Raw genomic sequence first — 19,324 nt, forward strand, 5'->3', positions numbered from 1 at the left:
ATCAGCTGGCTATATTGGAACGCCGGCAGCCACAGCCACTCGGTCTTGGAAGGGTTGAGTCGGAGCCTGCTTCTCGCCATCCAGATCCGCAAGATTAACACCAGACCAACAATCAAGAAGCAAACAATACCCCAATCAATGAAAATATCAACTCAGACAAACAAGTAAGAATCAGAACAGAATCTGGATGGGATCTTAAAGGTCTTCTCGTCCAGCCCTCTGCTCAAGCAGGAGAATCTATACTAGTGATGGCTAACCTTTTTGCCGTCAAGTGTCGCAAGGGGGCGGGGTCGCGCGCACGGGTGCCCACACCCATAATTCAATGCACCCCTCCCATGTATGCATGCGCGATCCCCCTGCGCTCTCCCCGCTTTTGGGATGCGATGGCACGGTGGGCCTTGTAGGCCCATTTTTCGCCTTCCCCAGTCTCCAGAGACTTTCTAGGAGCCTGGGGAGGGTGAAAACAGCCTTCCCCACCACCCCCTAGAGGCCCACCGGAGGCCGGAAACAGCCCATTTCCTGACTTCCGGTGGGACCGTTTTGGGATGGGGAAGGCTTCTCTCTTTCTGTTTTTTTTTTAAAAAAAATTGATTTATATGCCGCCCTTCTCCGGAGACTCAGGGCGGCTTACAATGCGTTAAGCAATAGCCTTCATACTTTTGTATATTTTTATACAAAGTCAGCTTATTGCCCCCACAAACTGGGTCCTCAATTTACCTACCTTTGAAAGGATGTAAAGCTGAGTCAACCTTGAGCCTGGGGAGATTCGATCTTACTTTAATTGCAGACAGCTGGTGTTAAATTGCAGTGCTTAGTCTGTTGAGCTATCCAGGCTCCTTCATTAGTTTACAATGGCATCATCAAGGAACTACCAAGACCACTCCCACTAACACTGACAAGGCAAGCCAGTGGTATATAAAATGAGAATAAACCCCACTCCCTTCTAGCACTGATGATGTTACCTAGTTTGGTAATGAAACGTCTATAAAAAACAACCAAGCTCAGGGAGCACCAAGGATCCCACAGTGCCTATTTAGCGTTGAGAAGATGACACTTACACCGTTTAGGCTGTGCTATGAACCTATATCACTCAAGCACTTGTCACTTCTCGTCTGGACTATTGTAACGCTCTCTACATGGGGCTCCCCTTGAGATGCACTCGGAGGCTCCAACTGGTCAAAATGCGGCTGCGCGGGGGATTATGGAAGCGACGGGGCGCTCCCATGTGACTCCTCTCCTGCGCGAGCTGCATTGGCTCCCGGTGGACTTCCGGGTGCGCTTCAAGGTGTTGGTGACCACCTTTAAAGCGCTCCATGGCTTAGGACTGGGGTACTTACGGGACCGCCTTCTGCCACCAATAGCCTCCCACTGGCCAGTTCACTCCCACAGAGAGGGCCTCCTCAGGGTGCCGTCGGCCAGACAATGTCGGCTGGCAACCCCCAGGGGGAGAGCCTTCTCTGTGGTGGCACCTACCCTCTGGAACAATCTACCCCCAGAGATACGAGTGATCCCAGACCTCCGGACTTTTCGTCGGGCCCTAAAAACTTACTTTTTCCAGTTAGCCGGGCTGGCCTGATTCCATGTTGGGTTTTAAAGTTTGATACTGATTTTTAATTGAAATGTTTTAAATTATGGGCCAAATTTCATTTAATTATTTTTAAAATTATTTTAACTTTTGTGTACAAATTTTTTTATTTTGGCTGTTCACCGCTCTGAGTCCGAAAGGAGAAGGGCGGTATACAAATCTAATAAAAGATAAAGATAAGATAAAGATATCAGTATGGTGTTCACACAAGGTATTATTAGATCAGGCCAAAACAGAGTTGCAACCCAGCTTTTGTTTCTGCATGTTGTGTGAACCAGGCTGCGATTAGCCATCATGCGATATATTTATTTGGATGCTGCACGGCATGGCAATTGTGGTGGATTAACCTGACTTTGGAGGGTTGTACAAACCCAGGCTGAGTCTGTTTGACACAGAGGGAAACCATGTCAGACCTGCGGCAGGGGATAATGGGACTTCGTCACCTTAGGAAGTCCAGTTTGGTAGATGGCCAGGGATGAGCAGGAAGGTGGTTTACAAATTTAAAATAGTTTCTACGTAGCTAGTTGTTGTGTTTGGCTGCTGTTAGTCTAGCCCAGTGTTTCTCCATCTTGGTGATTTGAAGATGGGGGGGCTTCAGGCCCCAAATTCAGGCTGGCTGGGGAATGCTGGGAGTTGAAGTTCAGACAAGTCGCCAGGTTGAGAAACGTTGGTCTGGCCCATTGAATCTCGAAGAACCCTTTGGCCTCTTACCATCGCTTGAGCTTCGTCTCTTATGGACGGAATAGCAAGGATACTATAAAGGGCTCCGTTTACATAGGGATGAATCTGCAACAAAGGAGATAAGATTAGCCATCATTCAAAGGGGATCGGCCCCTCATCTATTCCCCCCCCCCAAGGTCCGAGGACTCAAGCAAGTTTTACAGAACAACTGATGGTGGAGGAGGAGGAGAAGCTGAAGCAGAAGAGGAGGAGGAGGAATTATTAGAGGAGGAGTAGAAGCAGAAGAAGCAGGAAAGGGAGGAGGAGGAGGAGGAGGAAGAAGAGAAGCTGAAGCGAAGAAGAGGAGGAGGAGGAGAATTATTAGAGGAGTAGTAGAAGCAGAAGAAGCAGGAGGAGGAGGAGGAATTATTAGAGGAGTAGTAGAAGCAGAAGAAGCAGGAGAAGGAGGAGGAGGAATTATTAGAGGAGGAGTAGAAGCAGAAGAAGCAGGAGAAGGAGGAGGAGGAATTATTAGAGGAGGAGTAGAAGCAGAAGAAGCAGGAGGAGGAGGAGGAGGAATTATTAGAGGAGTAGTAGAAGAAGAAGAAGCAGGAGGAGGAGGAGGAATTATTAGAGGAGGAGTAGAAGCAGAAGAAGCAGGAGAAGGAGGAGGAGGAATTATTAGAGGAGGAGTAGAAGCAGAAGAAGCAGGAGGAGGAGGAGGAGGAATTATTAGAGGAGTAGTAGAAGAAGAAGAAGCAGGAGGAGGAGGAGGAATTATTAGAGGAGGAGTAGAAGCAGAAGAAGCAGGAAAGGGAGGAGGAGGAGGAGGAAGAAGAGAAGCTGAAGCGAAGAAGAGGAGGAGGAGGAGGAATTATTGAGGAGTAGTAGAAGCAAAAGAAGCAGGAGGAGGAGGAGGAGGAATTATTAGAGGAGAAGTAGAAGCAGAAGAAGCAGCAGCAGGAGGAGGAATTATTAGAGGAGGAGTAGAAGCAGAAGAAGCAGGAGGAGGAGGAGGAATTATTAGAGGAGTAGTAGAAGAAGAAGAAGCAGGAGGAGGAGGAGGAATTATTAGAGGAGGAGTAGAAGCAGAAGAAGCAGGAAAGGGAGGAGGAGGAGGAGGAAGAAGAGAAGCTGAAGCGAAGAAGAGGAGGAGGAGGAGAATTATTAGAGGAGTAGTAGAAGCAGAAGAAGCAGGAGGAGGAGGAGGAATTATTAGAGGAGTAGTAGAAGAAGAAGAAGCAGGAGGAGGAGGAGGAATTATTAGAGGAGGAGTAGAAGCAGAAGAAGCAGGAAAGGGAGGAGGAGGAGGAGGAAGAAGAGAAGCTGAAGCGAAGAAGAGGAGGAGGAGGAGGAATTATTGAGGAGTAGTAGAAGCAAAAGAAGCAGGAGGAGGAGGAGGAGGAATTATTAGAGGAGAAGTAGAAGCAGAAGAAGCAGCAGCAGGAGGAGGAATTATTAGAGGAGGAGTAGAAGCAGAAGAAGCAGGAAAAGGAGGAGAAGGAGGAAGAGAAGCTGAAGCGAAGAAAAAGGAGGAGAAGGAAGAGGAGGAGAAGCTGAAGCAGAGAAGAAGAAAAAGAATAAGAATAAGATCATCATCATCATCTTCACAGAATCCAGATGATATTATGAGATTTAAGAATTTCATGTGGCCCTCAGAAGATTATCAGCCAGAATCAAGACATCCAAGATCAGGATAATTGGGATAAGCAAGACATGCTCGGTTTGGTTTTCCAAAAACTGGTCCTTTTTCACCAACCCTTGAAAATTATCACCGTGGCAGTACCTCGTGGTTCTCGTGGCCAAGGAGATCCGAGAGAACTTTGAGAATCTCGTTTGCAATTTTCACGCACATCTTCTTCCCTGCGGAGGTTCAAAAGTTAGACACAGGTGCCAGGGGTCAACTCCAAACAGCCACCCAACCACAAGACCTCAGGATGAGTAGGACAGCCATTAAATACATCACAAATTAAATATATCAGTCCTAGAGGAGATCAACCCTGACCGCTCTTTAGAAGGCCAGATCCTGAAGATGGAACTCAAATCCTTTGGCCACCTAATGAGAAGGAAGGACTCCCTGGAGAAGAGCCTAATGCTGGGAACGATGGAGGGCAAAAGAAGAAGAAGGGGATGGCAGAGAAGGAGGTGGCTGGATGGAGTCACTGAAGCAGTTGGCGTGAGCTTCAATGGACTTGTTGTGACCCCAACTCCCGAGCCTGTCCTAACAGTGGAGGAGGACTCAGAAGGTGATGGGGAGGAACTGACAAGGCCTCCCTCTCCAGGACCCTCCTCTCTGGCAATGCCTCAGGTTCCATCCGAAGGCCAGGAGGAACAGCCTGGGATGTGCCAGGAGGAAGGCATATCGGAGAACCAATTGATAGGGAGCGAGGATGATGAATCCTGGCTTGATCCCAGGCAGCGTCGGAGGGAGAATCGTGCGCAGCAACGGAAGAGGCGTGGGAGGGCCAGAGATTGAGCTGAGTCACAGAGCCACGCCCCACCAGGAATAAAAGTGGGTGGGATTGCTCTTCAGGCTTTGCGACAGACAAAGTTAAACTCTGAAAGTCACATCGTGATCTCTGAAATTCGGCTTGGATATATTTTGGACTGAACATTGACTAAACTCTTGTCTGGTGGATAATTTGTTGCTCCTGGAACGGACTGAAGATAAGTCCTCTTCTGCTTTATGGGAGTGAAAACGGTCTTGGCAGGCATTCGGCAGTTTGCTGCCAAAACCTTGGTCTGCCAGGAATTCTAATCTGTTTACCTAATAAAATATTGGCAGGCGTGCTTGGTATTACATTTGCCTGTGTGGGGAAGGGGGACAGAACAGGACTCCGGAGGATGGTAGAGGACAGGAAGGCTTGGAGGAATGTTGTCCATGGGGTTGCGATGGGTCGGACACAATTTTGCAACTAACGACAACAACAACATCACAAAAAGACCACAGGCAGAACAAGCGAGCAACCAGTGCAGTTCACACAACCGTGGCGCCTTCTGGGTCACCCCAAAAACTGTCTGCGCAGCTGCCTTCCGCGTAAACTGTAGCTTCCGAATACAGGTAATCCTCAATTTACAACCATTCGTTTAGTGACCATTCAAATGTTACAAAGAAAAAGGGACATGACCTTTTTTCGCACTTACAACCGTCATCATGTGATCCACATTCGGACATCTGGCACCTGGCATGTATTTATGACCACTGCAGTGTCCATGGGATCACATGATCCCCCTTTTGGGACCTTCTGGGAAGCCAAGTCAACGGGGAAGCCAGATTCACTGAACAACCGTCTTACTAACTTAACAGCTGTAGTGATTCAGCTGACGACTGTGGCAAGAAAGGTCGTAAAATGGGACGGAACTCACCGAACAACTCTCTCTCGCTTAGCATGGAAATTTGGCACTCGATTGTGGTTGTAAGTCGAGGATTACCTTACTCGTCAAATGTCCCAAAGGTGCTTTTTTTTTAAAGGACGCAACTGGACTTTCTGGTTTTTCTTTGAAGACGTTTCGCTTCTCATCCAAGGAGCTTCTTCAAAAACTTGGAGGTTTGTCTGTGTCCTCAGGGTCACCTGAGTGGTACAAATGGTTGTGGAGCCTTCTTGGCTGCAGGATATTTCCTGTCCTGTGTCCCTTCAATGTTGAAGGCAGGTGTAGCTGTTGGAGACAAGTCTGTGTTGTCCAAGAAGGCTCCACACCCATTTGCACTACTCAGGTGACCCTTCCTTCCTTTCCTTCCTTCCTTCCTCTCCATCCTTCCTTCCCTTCCTTCCTTCCCTCCTCTCCATCCTTCCTTCCTTCCTTCCTTCCCTCCTCTCCATCCTTCCTTCCTTCCTTCCTTCCCTTCTCTCCATCCTTCCTTCCTTCCTTCCTTCCTTCCTTCCCTCCTCTCCATCCTTCCTTCCTTCCTTCCTTCCCTCCTCTCCATCCTTCCTTCCTTCCTTCCTTCCTTCCTTCCTTCCTTCCTTCCTTCCTTCCTCTCCATCCTTCCTTCCCTTCCTTCCTTTTCTTCCTTCTTTCCCTTCCTTCCTTCCCTCCTCTCCATCCTTCCTTCCTTCCTTCCTTCCTCTCCATCCTTCCTTCCCTTCCTTCCGTTCCTTCCTTCCCTTCTTTCCTTCCTTCCTCTCTATCCTTCCTTCCCTTTCTTCCTTCCCTTCTTTCCTTCCTTCCTCTCCATCCTTCCTTCCTTTCTTCCTCTCCATCCTTCCTTCCTTCCCTCCTTCCTCTCCATACTTCCTTCCCTTCCTTCCCTTCCCTTCCTTCCTCTCCTTCCTTCCTTCCTTCCCTCCTCTCCATCCTTCCTTCCTTCCTTTCCTTCCTTCCTTCCTCTCCATCCTTCCTTCCCTTCCTTCCTTTTTTTCCTTCCTTCCCTTCTTCCCTTCCTTCCTTCCTCTCCATCCTTCCTTCTCTTCCTTCCGTTCCTTCCTTCCCTTCTTTCCTTCCTTCCTCTCTATCCTTCCTTCCCTTTCTTCCTTCCCTTCTTTCCTTCCTTCCTCTCCATCCTTCCTTCCTTTCTTCCTCTCCATCCTTCCTTCCCTTCCTTCCTTCCTTCCCTCCTTCCTCTCCATACTTCCTTCCCTTCCCTTCCTTTCCTTCTTTCCTTCCTTCCTCTCCATCCTTCCTTCCTTTCTTCCTCTCCATCCTTCCTTCCTTCCTTCCTTCCTCCCTCCCTCCCTCCCTCCCTTCCTTCCATTGAGGCCCTTGGAGGTTTACACTATTCAGGTGACCCTGAGGGCTCAGATAAACCTCCAAGTGGCCTCAACGACTCTCTCAAAGGATGCAAATGACCAGCTGTCTGCAAGGAGTATCAATCCTTCCATTCCCCACCATCCAGCCAGAACTGAAGAAGCTTCTCGGATGAGAAGCAAAATGTCTTCAAAAGAGAAAAACCAGAAAGTCCAGTTGCCTCTTGAAAAAAAAAAGCACCTTTGGGACAACTATGGCCTGGATGAGGGAGAATCTCTACAGGTATAGTTGATGGGTTCATACTTTCTCCAAAACCTGTTTTCAATCGCATCCCAGTAACGCAGAATACCTGAGCTCCGAAGGCAGAGGTTCATGAGCAAAGCGACTGAGTAGGCCAGGGTGTAATCAGACATGGAGTCCGTATCCTTTAGGGCCTCCACCAACCATGGTATGAGCCCATCCTTAATCATCGTCGACTGCAAAGCCCGCCTGGGAATTCAGAAAAACACAAATAGAAGTATAATGTTCTAATTCTGTTCCAAGATATAATGTTATACTCCAACTCGCAGCAGTTCATTTATGACTGTCCAAAGGCACAACGGCATTGAAAAAAGTGACTTAGGACCGTTTTCCACACTTATGGCCGTTATAGCATCCCCATAAGGAGCCTTGGTGGTGCAGCAGATTAAAGTGCTGTTAAGTAGCACCAGCTGCCTGCAATTACTGCGAGTTCAAATCTCACCAGGCTCAAGGTTGACTCAGCCTTCCATCCTTCCGAGGTAGGTAAAATGAGGACCTGGATTGTGGGGGCAATAAGCTGACTTTGTATAAAAAAAAGAACACCGCTTGGGGGGGCCCGAAAGCCCTACTAAGCAGGTATATACAAAAGTATGAAGGCTATTGCTTAACGCTTTGTAAGCCGCCCTGAGTCTCCGGAGAAGGGTGGCATATAAATCGAACCAATAAATAAATAAATAAATGCTCAGTCACGTGATCAAAATTAAGATGCTTGGCCACTGACTCGTATTTATGATGGTTGTGGTGTCCATGGGGCCATATGATCTCCTTTTGCGACCTTCTGACAAAGTCATTGGGGAAGCCAGATCCACTTAACAACCATGTGACTAGAAATAGAAATAGAATAACAGAGTAGGAGTGGACCTTGAAGGTCATCTAGTCCAACCCCCTGCTTAGGCAGGAAACCCTACACCACTTCAGATAAATGGTTATCCAACATCTTCTTAAAAACTTCCAGTGTTGGGGTATTCACAACTTCTGGTGGCAGGCTGTTCCACTGCTTAATTGTTCTCACCGTCAGGAAATTTCTCCTTAGTTCTAAGTTGCTTCTCTCCTTGATTAGTTTCCACCCATTGCTTCTTGTCCTGCCTTCAGGTGCTTTGGAGAATAGCTTGACTCCCTCTTCTTTGTGGCAACCCCTGAGATACTGGAAGACTGCTATCATGTCTCCCCTAGTCCTTCTTTTCATTAAATTAGACATACCCAGTTCCTGCACCCGTTCTTTGTATGTTTGAGCCTCCAATCATCCCCTAATCCTCTTTGTTGCTCTTCTCTGCACTCTTTCTAGAGTCTCCATATCTTTTTTACATCATGGCGACCAAAACTGAATGCACTATTCCAAGTGTGGCCTTCCCAAGGCATTATAAAGTAGTATTAACACTTCGCATGATCTTGATTCTCTCCCTCTGTTGATGCAGCCTAGAACTGTGTTAGCTTTTAACACAGTTCTTAAAAAATGCATGATTCACTGTCTTCTGATGCTTTGACCCCCCTCTTCTCTGTTGCAGCCCCTCAAATATCGGAAGACTATCATGTCCCCCCGGTCCAAACTCGATTGCAGAAAATATGATTTCATTAACAGAGTGGTCAATGCCTGGAATGCACTACCTGACTCTGTAGTTTCTTCCCCAAACCCCCAAAACTTTAACCTTACTGTCTACTGTGGGCTTCACCCCATTCCTAAGAGGCCTTTAAGGTACGTGCTTAAGTGCACCAGCATGCCTACCATCCTTGTTGTTTGTTTGTTTGTTTGTTTGTTTGTTTATTTATTTATTTATTGGTTCGATTTATATGCTGCCCTTCTCTGGAGACTCAGGGCGGCTTACAAAGCGTTAAGCAATAGCCTTCATACTTTTGTATATACCTGCTTAGTAGGGCTTTCGGGCTCCCCTAAGCAGTGTTCTTTTTTTTATACAAAGTCAGCTTATTGCCCCCACAATCCGGGTCCTCATTTTACCTACCTCGAAAGGATGGAAGGCTGAGTCAACCTTGAGCCTGGTGAGATTCGAACTTGCAGTAATTGCAGGCAGCTGGTGTTACTTAAGAGCACTTTAGTCTGCTGCGCCACCAAGGCTCTTAATGTTCTAATATTCCTTTTCACTTACTCTTTTCATGTATTCAAGTTATGTTTATACTTTTACCTGTTATCTTATATACACTTGACAAATAAACTTCTGATTATGAAACTGGATATACCCAAATCTTGCAACGGTTCTTCGTATGTTTTAGCCTCCAGCCCCCTAAATCATCTTTTTTGTTGCTCTCTGCACTAACTAAAGACAAAACTGAAAACAATGCAGAAGAGGCATTCAGCCAGCATCTTCCTTTCGGATGCTTCTATCTATCTATCTATCTATCTATCTATCTATCTATCTATCTATCTATCTATCTATTTATTAGTTCAATTTATATGCCGCCCGCCTCCGAAGACTCAGGGCAGCTTACAATGCACTTATAGCAATAGCCTTCATCCTTTTGTATATACCTGCTTAGTAGGGCTTTTGCCCCGCCCCCAAGCAGTGTTTTTTTTTATACAAAGTCAGCTTATTGCCCCCACAATCCGGGTCCTCAATTTACCTACCTCGGAAGGATGGAAGGCTGAGTCAACCTTGAGCCTGGTGAGATTTGAACTCGCACTAATTGCAGGCAGCTGGCAGCTAAGTGCTACATAACAGCACTTAGTCCGCTGCACCACCAAGGCTCTAATTGCCCCGAGCTGCAGTGATTCACTTAAAACAACTGGTGGAGAAAGAAAGGTCGTAAAATGGAGCCAAACTCGCTTGACAAATGTCGCACTCTTTTGCGACCCACTGTGGCAAAAATTTGATAATTTTCAATGTGTGTTGAATGTTAATTCACTTTTAATGTTGATATTGTAAACTTTTTAAAAATTTACCTTTTTGAAAACTTTTTTGAATTTCTTGGTATATATATATATGTATATGTATATATATATAGGTCTTTGGTTATTCGGGTCTTCTCCCACGTAAAATTGGAAGTGTCTTGGCGACGTTTCGACGAAGTCTCATTCGTCATCTTCAGGCTGGTGTTCTCGGCTTCGTGGAAGCACGAAGCCGAGAACACCAGCCTGAAGATGACGAATGAGACTTCGTCGAAACGTCGCCAAGACACTTCCAATTTTACGTGGGAGAAGACCCGAATAACCAAAGACCTACATACAAACACCCGCGAAAACCTGAGAAAACAAATATATATATATATGTATGTATGTATGTATGTATGTATGTATGTATGTATGTCATGTATTATATGTGGGAGAAAGTCAATTTAAACCAGCGGGTCCCCAACTTTTCCAGCTTCGCAGCCTGGAAAGTCCGCTAGCAGCTCCATTCATACGAATGGAGCTTCGCGCATGAACGCAAGGGCCCTCCGCTCGTGCGCTCTTTCCCATTCCTCCCGCCGCCCGGTTTCAAACAGGCCGTGGCCCAGGAGTGGGCCACGGCTGGGAAATTGTGGATGTTTGACTTTAGACAACATGATTCAGAGAAATGGCCCTACGATAGTTCTCTGCTCCAGAAGGAAACCAGAATCCGTGAAAAGAGAGATGGTGCTGAGTTCATACATGGGAGGATTTGATAGCGGCCCGGGTTAATGTTTGACCGAGCTGGCAGGAACATTTGATCAGAATTACGCAACCGTCCTTCTTTTCTCACCGTGGGCGATAAGCCATAAAGAGTGAGGGGAAAAAAGTGATATGTTTATTGCCTAGAATGCAGACTATTAAGCTCGGCTGATACTGCTTAGCTCCCCTGTTCTGCTTTCAGGTGGCTGCTTAACCCTTCACTCAGATCACCTGTTTAACACTCCAGATTACCTGTTTAACTCTTCCGCTCTCCCACACGCGCCTTGCACGAGACTGCCACCATCCGGTAACGCCAGCACACTTGGAAGGGTCTCTGGTGCGCGTCACCGTGTGGTTTAATGGGTTTTGTTACAGCAGTGTTTCTCAACCTTGGAAGCTTGAAGATGGGTGGACTTCAACTCCCAGAATCCCCCAGCCAGCGCTGCTGGCTGGGGGATTCTGGGAGTTGAAGTCCACCCATCTTCAAGCTTCCAAGGTTGAGAAACACTGCGCTACAGGTAGTCCAGTTTGTTTAGCGTCCGTTCAAAGTTACGACAGCACTTTCCACGGGAAAGCCAGATTCACTTAACAACTGGGGTTACCAACTTGTCAACCGCAGCGATTCACCTGAACAACCGTGGCGAGGAAGGTCGTAAAACGGGGCGAAACGCCCTTGACAAATTGTCTCACTCAGCAACAGAAATGTTGGGCTCGCTTAAACAACAGAAATTTTGTGCATCAGTTGAGGACTACCTGTACAAATGAAAGGAAAGAGGGCAGCGCCTGAGGGCAGTTTGTCAAAATGAAGCCATGTGGCTTCCAGCCCTCGGGAGTCTTTAGCCAGTGGCTGCAGAAATGTGTAAGTCCTTGGCGCTCTCTTAAGCTTGGCTGTTTCGCTGCAGACGTTTCATGACCCAACTAGGTAACATCATCAGTTCTAGAAGGGAGAGGAATTTGTGGGGAGGAGGAGGAGGAAGAGGAGGAGGAAGAGGAGGAGGAAGAGGAGGAGGAGGACGACTGTGGGGTCCTTGGGGCTCCCTGAAGTGGGTGGTTTTCTTGCAGACATTTAATGACCCAACTTGGTAACATCACCAGTGCTAGAAGGGAGAATGGTTTGCTGACAGGAGGAGGAGGAGGAGGAGGAGGAGGAGGAGGAGGAGGAGGAAGAAGAAGAGGAGGACGACGACTGTGGGGTTGTTAGTGCTCTCTGGTTTTCTTGCAGGTGTTTCATTACCCAACTAAGTAACATCCTCAATGCTAGAAGGAGGGGGGAATGCTCTTTGTTAATATACAATATAACCCCCACTTTCTTTTAGCACTGATGATGCAACCTAGTTGGCTGATGACACGTCTGCAAAAAAGACCCCAACCAAACTCAAAGAGCACCAAGGACCCTACAGTCCTCCTCCTCCTCCCCGCAATCCCCACTCCCTTGTAGCACTGATGATGTTATATAACTGGGTAATGAAATGTCTGTGAGAAAACAGCCAAGCTCAGCGAGCGCCAAGGACCCCACAGTTCAATTCTGAGCTACAAACATCCTCTTCTACTGGAACCCCACCAACGTGGAAGGTCAGAATCCGAACCAGAACAGAGTTTGGGAGGGACCTTGGAGGTCTTCTAGTCCAGCCCCCAGCTCAAGCAAAAGCCTTGGTGGCGCAGCGGACTAAAAAAAAAACTGTTGTTAAAGTAGCACTTAGCTGCCAGCTGCCTGCAATTACTGCGAGTACAATTCTCACCAGGCTCAAGGTTGACTCAGCCTTCCATCCTTCCGAGGTAGGTAAAATGAGGACCCGGATTGTGGGGGCAATAAGCTGACTTTGTATAAAAAAAAGAACACCGCTTGGGGGGTCGAAAGCCCTACTAAGCAGGTATATACAAAAGGATGAAGGCTATTGCTTAACGCATTGTAAGCCGCCCTGAGTCTCCGGAGAAGGGCGGCATATAAATCGAACCAATAATAATAATAAATAAATAAATCCTATACCATTTCAGACAAGGGACGAGATGGGTGCAGATGGGCTCTACGGAAGCCATGCTGACGATCCCAGCAGAAACCAGTTTAGGACAAAGAAATACACCAGTAATTTTTCCAGCAAGCAGTGGCATTTTTTTTGTCTCACCACGACTGACATATTCTCTCAGGCTGTAGTTTCTAAGTAGGGGAAGGAGCAAATTCAAACTCAGGTGTTTCTCCCACTCTCAGAGAGAGCGATTGCTTTGAACCTCTTTTCAAGAGAGGAAAGTTGTATCTTCCCGGCAAATAAAGGATCTGGTTTTAGGAAGTCTGTGCATTAGGGAAAATGTTAATTTATTTATTTTTATTTTTTTTAATTTGATTTATATGCCGCCCCTCTCTGGAGACTCAGGGCGGCTTACAGTGCATTAAGCAATAGCCTTCATACTTTTGTATATTTATACAAAGTCAGCTTATTGCCCCCACAAACTGGGTCCTCATTTTACCTACCTTAGAAAGGATGGAAGGCTGAGTCAACCTTGAGCCTGGCGAGATTCGAACTTACAGTAATTGCAGACAGCTGGTGTTAATCACAGTGCTTTAGTCTGCCGCGCCACCAGGGCTCTTTTTTGGGCCTGGTGGAAATCCCACAGGAAAGAAATAGCTATAACTGGCCATAATCTGGAGTATCCCTTTTCCTTTTTTTTTAATTCGTTCCTTTTTTTAATTACTATTTTCCTTAAAGTTAGCAAAGTATAAAATACATGTGGAAATAAAGACAGCAGGGAAGCGGGGAAAGGAGGAAAGGGGCAGGCAGAAGTGTGGGTTAAAGGATAATATATATATATATATATATTTTAAAGCCTTAACTCCCAACACAGATAAGTAGAATAAAGATAGCAGCAGGACAGACAGTGGCATGTTTACCTTTGCATACTTAATATACACTGGCTGTTGCTATAGCAACCAATCAATCTAATCGCACCAAAGTCCCAGTTTCATTTCTTTCTGTCTCAAGCACAAAATGCAGGAAGCAGTTTTGAAGTAGAAATGAAATTGGAGGTATTCCTTTATTTAAAATTATATCAATTAGTTCTAGCTGTATCTCATAGATTCACTCCTTTGTGACAAATACTTTTTTTTTGCAAAAGGAAAAAAAATTAAAAGAAAGAAAGAAAGTCAGAAAGAAAGAAGGAAGGAAGGAAGGAAGGAAGAAGGACAAATAAAAGAAAGAAAGAGAAAGGAAGGAAGGAAAGAAAGAGAAAGAAAGAAGGAAGGAAGGAGTCAGAAAGAAAGAAAAAGAAAGAAGGAAGGAAAGAAAGAAAGAAAGACAAAGAAGGAAGGAACGAAGGAAAGAAAGAAGGAAGGAAAGACAGAAAGGAAGGAAGGAAAGGAGGGAAGGAAGGAAAGAAAGAAAGAGCGAAGGAAAGACAGAAAGAATGAAAGGAAGAGAGAGAACGGAAGAAAAGAAAAAGAGAGAGAGAGAGAGAAAGAAAGAAAGAAAAAAAGAAAGAAAGGAAGGGAGGGAGGGAGGGAGGAAGGAAAGAAAGAATGAAAGAGAAAGGAAGGAAGAAGAGGAAAAAGAGAGAAAGATGGAAGGCAGGAAGGAAGGAAGGAAAGAAAGAAAGAAAGAAAGAAGGAAGGAAGGAGGGAAGGAAGAAGGACAAATAAAAGAGAGGAAGGAAGGAAAGAAAGAAAAAGAAAGAAGGAAGGAAAGTCAGAAAGAAAGAAAAAGAAAGAAGGAAGGAAAGAAAGAAAGACAAAGAAGGAAGGAAAGACAGAAAGGAAGGAAGGAAAGGAGGGAAGGAAGGAAAGAAAGATAGAAAGAATGAAAGGAAGAGCGAGAAAGGAAGAAAAGAAAAAGAGAGAGAGAGAAAGAAAGAAAGAAGACAGAAAGGAAGGGAGGGAGGAAGGAAAGGAAGAATGAAAGAGAGAAAGGAAGGAAAGAAAGAAAAAGAGAGAAAGAAAGATGGAAGGAAGGAAGGAAAGAAAGAAGGAAGGAAGGAAGGAAGAGGGAAGGAAAGACAGAAAGGAAGAAAGGAAGAAAGAAAGAGAAAGACAAAGCAAGGAAGGAAGGAAGGAAGGAAGAAAGGAAGAAAGAAAGAAAGAAAGGAAGAAAGAAAGAAAGAAAGAAAAGCTCAGAGAGCAGCAATGAGCCCACATCAAGATAACTGTGTATCTTCAAGGTTGAAAGATAGCAGACCACTAAATAATACATGTAGTCCTTGACTTACAACCATTTGTTTTGTGACCATTCGAAGTTACGACGGCACTTTAAAAAGTGACTTCCCCCAGTTTTTCACACCTACAACCGCTGTGGCATCCCTATGTTTGTATCATCAAAAATTCAGACGCTTGGTGACTTCCGGTTTCCTTGTCTCCGGCGTCGGCGGCGCTCTTTGAAGCTCCGCCAGCCCCGCCGCCTGTAGAGCCGCTTCGAAACGAAGAAGCGGCTCGAAAACTTCTAGATCCTAAAGGATTGAAGAAGAGAGATCGCAGGGCACTGGTTGAGCCCCTGTGACCCCCCAGGGAAGTTTCTGGGGAGAGAACAGGCGTGGCTCCCTTCCAGCCTGCTGAAACTCCGGGCGACGTGGGACGATTCTGCCTCTGCAGAACAAGCCGGCTGCAGGAAACTTAAAGCGAAAGAACCGGCTTTAATAAACAGCGAAACTATCTGAAGCCTGAAATTTGGAAACGCAAGTATCAGCACTTTATTGACTTTCAATTTGAGAAATGTGAGTGAGTGAAAGTGCTTTGAAAAGAAAAAAATATGGCGCCTAGCCTCTGAGTTAACGAGCCAGTGAAAGTGGATTGGTGAAGTTATCTTGTTTTGTTACAAAGTTTCCAAGTTGTTACAAAGTTGCCCTGCTTGTTAAAAGAGAAACAATAATTTCTCCTTTTTTAATACTGGACTTTGCTTTATTCAAGTCTTTATTTGATTAAATCTGGGGGACTTTTTTAGAAGTCTTTGTGCAGGAGGGAAAGGAAAAGGAACCTCCCTTTTCAGAAAAACTAGATCACGAGCCAGGATGGCTTCAAAGAAGCAGGAAGGGAAGGCGTCAGGGGGGGGATCCCCCACACACAAACATGAAAAGCAACCTCCCCCTGCTCAACAGTTACAAACTCAGAAAAAAGAATTTGATGTGGGAGATTTAAAAGAATTTATTTCTAAAACTTTGGATGACAAATTTCAAAAATCCCAACAGGAGATAGATGATAAACTTCAAAAATCACATCAGGAATTTATGCAGGAAATTAATGAAGTTAAAGACATGGTGAATCAGAATCAAAAAAAGGTGACCAAAAAAATATCAGAAGTGGCGTCTGGCCTGGTAGAATTTATTGGGAAAGTTGATTTTAAAGTTGAAGAATTTAAATCAGAAGTTAATGTCAAGATGAAAGACAATGATTATAAAATTGATGAAGTTGACAATAAAATGCAGAGAATTGAAGATGAGATTGTTATGATACAATTCCGGGCGATGGAATTTGCTATACGGCTTCGGGGAATTCGAGAGGAGGAGAGACAGGACTTGAGACAAGTTTGCTCTGAAGCCTTGGCTAAGATTTTACAAGCTAGTCCTGATTTGGTATTTCACAAAATAGATAAAATTTACAGAGTCAACTCTTGGGTGGCCAGACAAAGACAACTGCCTAGAGATGTGGTGATATATTTCACTGATAGAGAAATTAGAAATCATATCCTGCAAAAATCTTTTCATACTTCTATACAAGTGGGGGGCTCACGACTTGAAATTTTTAAAGAATTACCTCCTAAAATGCTGAAAGCTAGAAAAGAATTTGGTTTTCTTGTTAAGGAATTGAAAAATTTACAGATACCTTTCCGGTGGGATGCACCAGCTGGGATAATTTTTAGATACAAGGGAGAAGGATATCGGCTGAATACCGTGGAGAAGGCACAACATTTTTATAGTACTATACTTAAGGAAAGAACTCCATCTCCACGTACATCTACAGTTTTGGAGATTAAGGAGAGTGAAGAGAGGCAATTGGAAGAACAGTCTAAGCAGGAATTAGAAACAGTGCAAGGTGCAGAAGGAGGTTTTTTGAGTGAGCCCTTGCTGGATTCTTCTCCAATTTTGGATTTGATTCAGTTGGCTGAAGTGAAAGATCAACGTATAACTAGAGCTCAATCTAAGCTATTTAAACAACAGCAACAACAACAACAGGAAAGACAAGACAAGAAGGCAGTTAAGAGTACCGTACAAGAGAGTGGCGCTATGGGAGGAGCGAGATCGAAGCTTTCGGAGGAACTTCAAAGATATTGCTCCGCGCTCCAGAAAGAGGCCGATGACCTTTAAGTGTCTATCTTGGAATGTCAATGGGTTGAATTCAGCACAGAAAAGGAAGAAAATATTTACATATTTGAAACAATTTAATAATGATATAATATGTTTACAAGAAACGCATATAACTACTCAAGATCAAAAATATTTGATAAACTCAAAATTAGGATTACATTTTATATCTTCGACATCGCAGAAAAAGAATGGTGTGGTTATCTATGTAAATAAAAAATTAACAGCGAAAGTTATAGAAGCAGATCAAGAAGGTAGGTTTGTAGCAATTGAATTGCTTACAGCAAATGGACCAATTCTTTTGATTGGAATTTATGCTCCCAACCAACAACAGGATTATTTTTATAAGATATTATATACTAAAATATTGCAATGGGACTATAGATCTATTTTAATTATGGGAGACTGGAATGGAGTAATTGATTCTAAATTAGATAAAAAGAGCTTGGCAAAGTCTAGAATTAGACTACCACAGACTTTTTTTGATATGAAAGAAGATATGGAATTAAAAGATGTTTGGAGAATACATAATTCAAATGTATTGGATTACACTTTTTTTTCTGATAGACATAGATCTTTTTCTAGGATTGACTTTATCCTGTTGTCAAATGATCTACTTGTTAAGACCAAAAGAACAAAGATTTTTCCAAGAACTTTGACTGACCATAGCCCTGTATGGATAGAAATTGAGATGGATAAGGTTGAGAGACGTTCCTGGAGATTAAATGAGAACTTGTTTAGATACGAAAAAAATATAATAGAACTTAAAAAGCACTTGAAAGAATTTTTTGAAATAAATTTGAATAAAGGTACTCCAATCGAAATTGTTTGGGATGCAAGTAAAGCTTATATGAGAGGGGTACTTATCTATATGAACTCTAAACATAGACAGTTCCGACAAAAGAAAAGAATCGAGTTGGAAATGGAAATAAAGAATAAAGAACAGCTACTTATTAAAAATCCAACAGATGAAAGAATTCGAGGTGCTATAAAACTTTTGAAGGACCAATTTCAAATGCTTATGGCGGAACAAGTTGCAACAAGCCTACAATATGCGAAGCATAATACATTTTGCAACGCTAACAAACCGGGCAGATGGTTGGCTTACACATTGAGGAAAAAACAAAGTATACGGACTATTGATAGTATTGATATTGGCGGGAAAGAAATCTTTCAACAAAAATTAATTAAAGAAGCTTTTGTGGATTATTATACTAAATTATATGCTAAAGAAGAGGTGCAGAATGGACTTATAGAAAAATATTTAAATGATAAGAGAATTACAAAAATTACCGATCAACAAAAGGAAAGAATGAATTATCCCATAACAGAGGAGGAGATAACAGCAGCAATTAAACAGTTAAAAACAGCCAAAGCTCCTGGCACGGATGGTCTGACTGCAGTGTATTATAAAACTTTGCAAGCTGAAATGGTGGGACAACTTAGAGACTTATTTTGTAACATTCAACAAGGGGGTAAAATACCCCCATCTTGGACAACTGCTTATATATCTTTGATACCAAAAGAACAAGTTGGTCCTAAAAAACCAGAGAATTATAGACCAATATCTCTTTTGAATACAGACTATAAAATTTATGCGAAGGTATTAGCCAACAGATTGATGCCAGTAATTCAAAAGGTGATTCATGAGGACCAAGCGGGATTTATTGAAGGCAGATATATGAAGGACAATGTAAGGCAAGTAATAGATTTATTGGAATATCTTGATAAGAATAAACAGATTCCTGCAGTGCTGGCTTTTTTGGATGCAGAGAAGGCCTTTGATAGAGTGGATTGGAATTTTCTATTAAAGACTTTAAAAAAGATGAACTTTGGGGACCAATTTATACAGGCAATCTCAGCAATTTATCAAGAGCAAAAGGCACAGATTATTATTAATGGAAGTTTGACGACAGAGTTTAAAATTGAAAAAGGAACAAGACAGGGATGTCCGTTGTCCCCACTTTTATTTATTTTAACATTGGAAGTCTTGTTAAACACAATACGGGACTCAAAAATTTTGAAAGGTATAATGATAAGGCAAGAGGATTACAGAATAAAGGCATTTGCAGATGATCTGATGGTTACCCTATCACAACCAATGGAATCAATAATCTTGATGAATGACATTATACAAGATTATGGTAGAGTTTCAGGTTTTAGACTGAATTCAAAAAAGACCAAAATGATAGTTAAAAATATGACACAAGATCGTAAATATGAGCTTGAAAGGAGGG

The 19,324-nt window shown here is 43.8% G+C and overlaps 1 protein-coding gene across 1 annotated transcript in view; it reads right to left on the reverse strand.

Annotated features, from left to right (window-relative positions):
* The window catches only part of ARMC9 (armadillo repeat containing 9), a 153,988-nt gene that overhangs the window by 59,343 nt on the left and 75,321 nt on the right, over positions 1 to 19,324 (reverse strand). Inside the window, exons 15-17 of the mRNA XM_070946560.1 lie at positions 7,281 to 7,420; positions 4,032 to 4,108; positions 2,297 to 2,371 (exon numbers count right to left, since the gene is read on the reverse strand). Of these exons, the coding sequence (XP_070802661.1) occupies positions 2,297 to 2,371; positions 4,032 to 4,108; positions 7,281 to 7,420 (292 nt within the window). The remainder of the gene's footprint in view (positions 1 to 2,296; positions 2,372 to 4,031; positions 4,109 to 7,280; positions 7,421 to 19,324) is intronic.

This window comes from Pituophis catenifer, unplaced genomic scaffold (genome assembly GCF_029215685.1).
Source record: "Pituophis catenifer annectens isolate HBS135680 unplaced genomic scaffold, rPitCat1.0.hap2 SCAF_6, whole genome shotgun sequence".
NCBI classification, from domain to species: Eukaryota; Metazoa; Chordata; class Lepidosauria; order Squamata; family Colubridae; genus Pituophis; species Pituophis catenifer.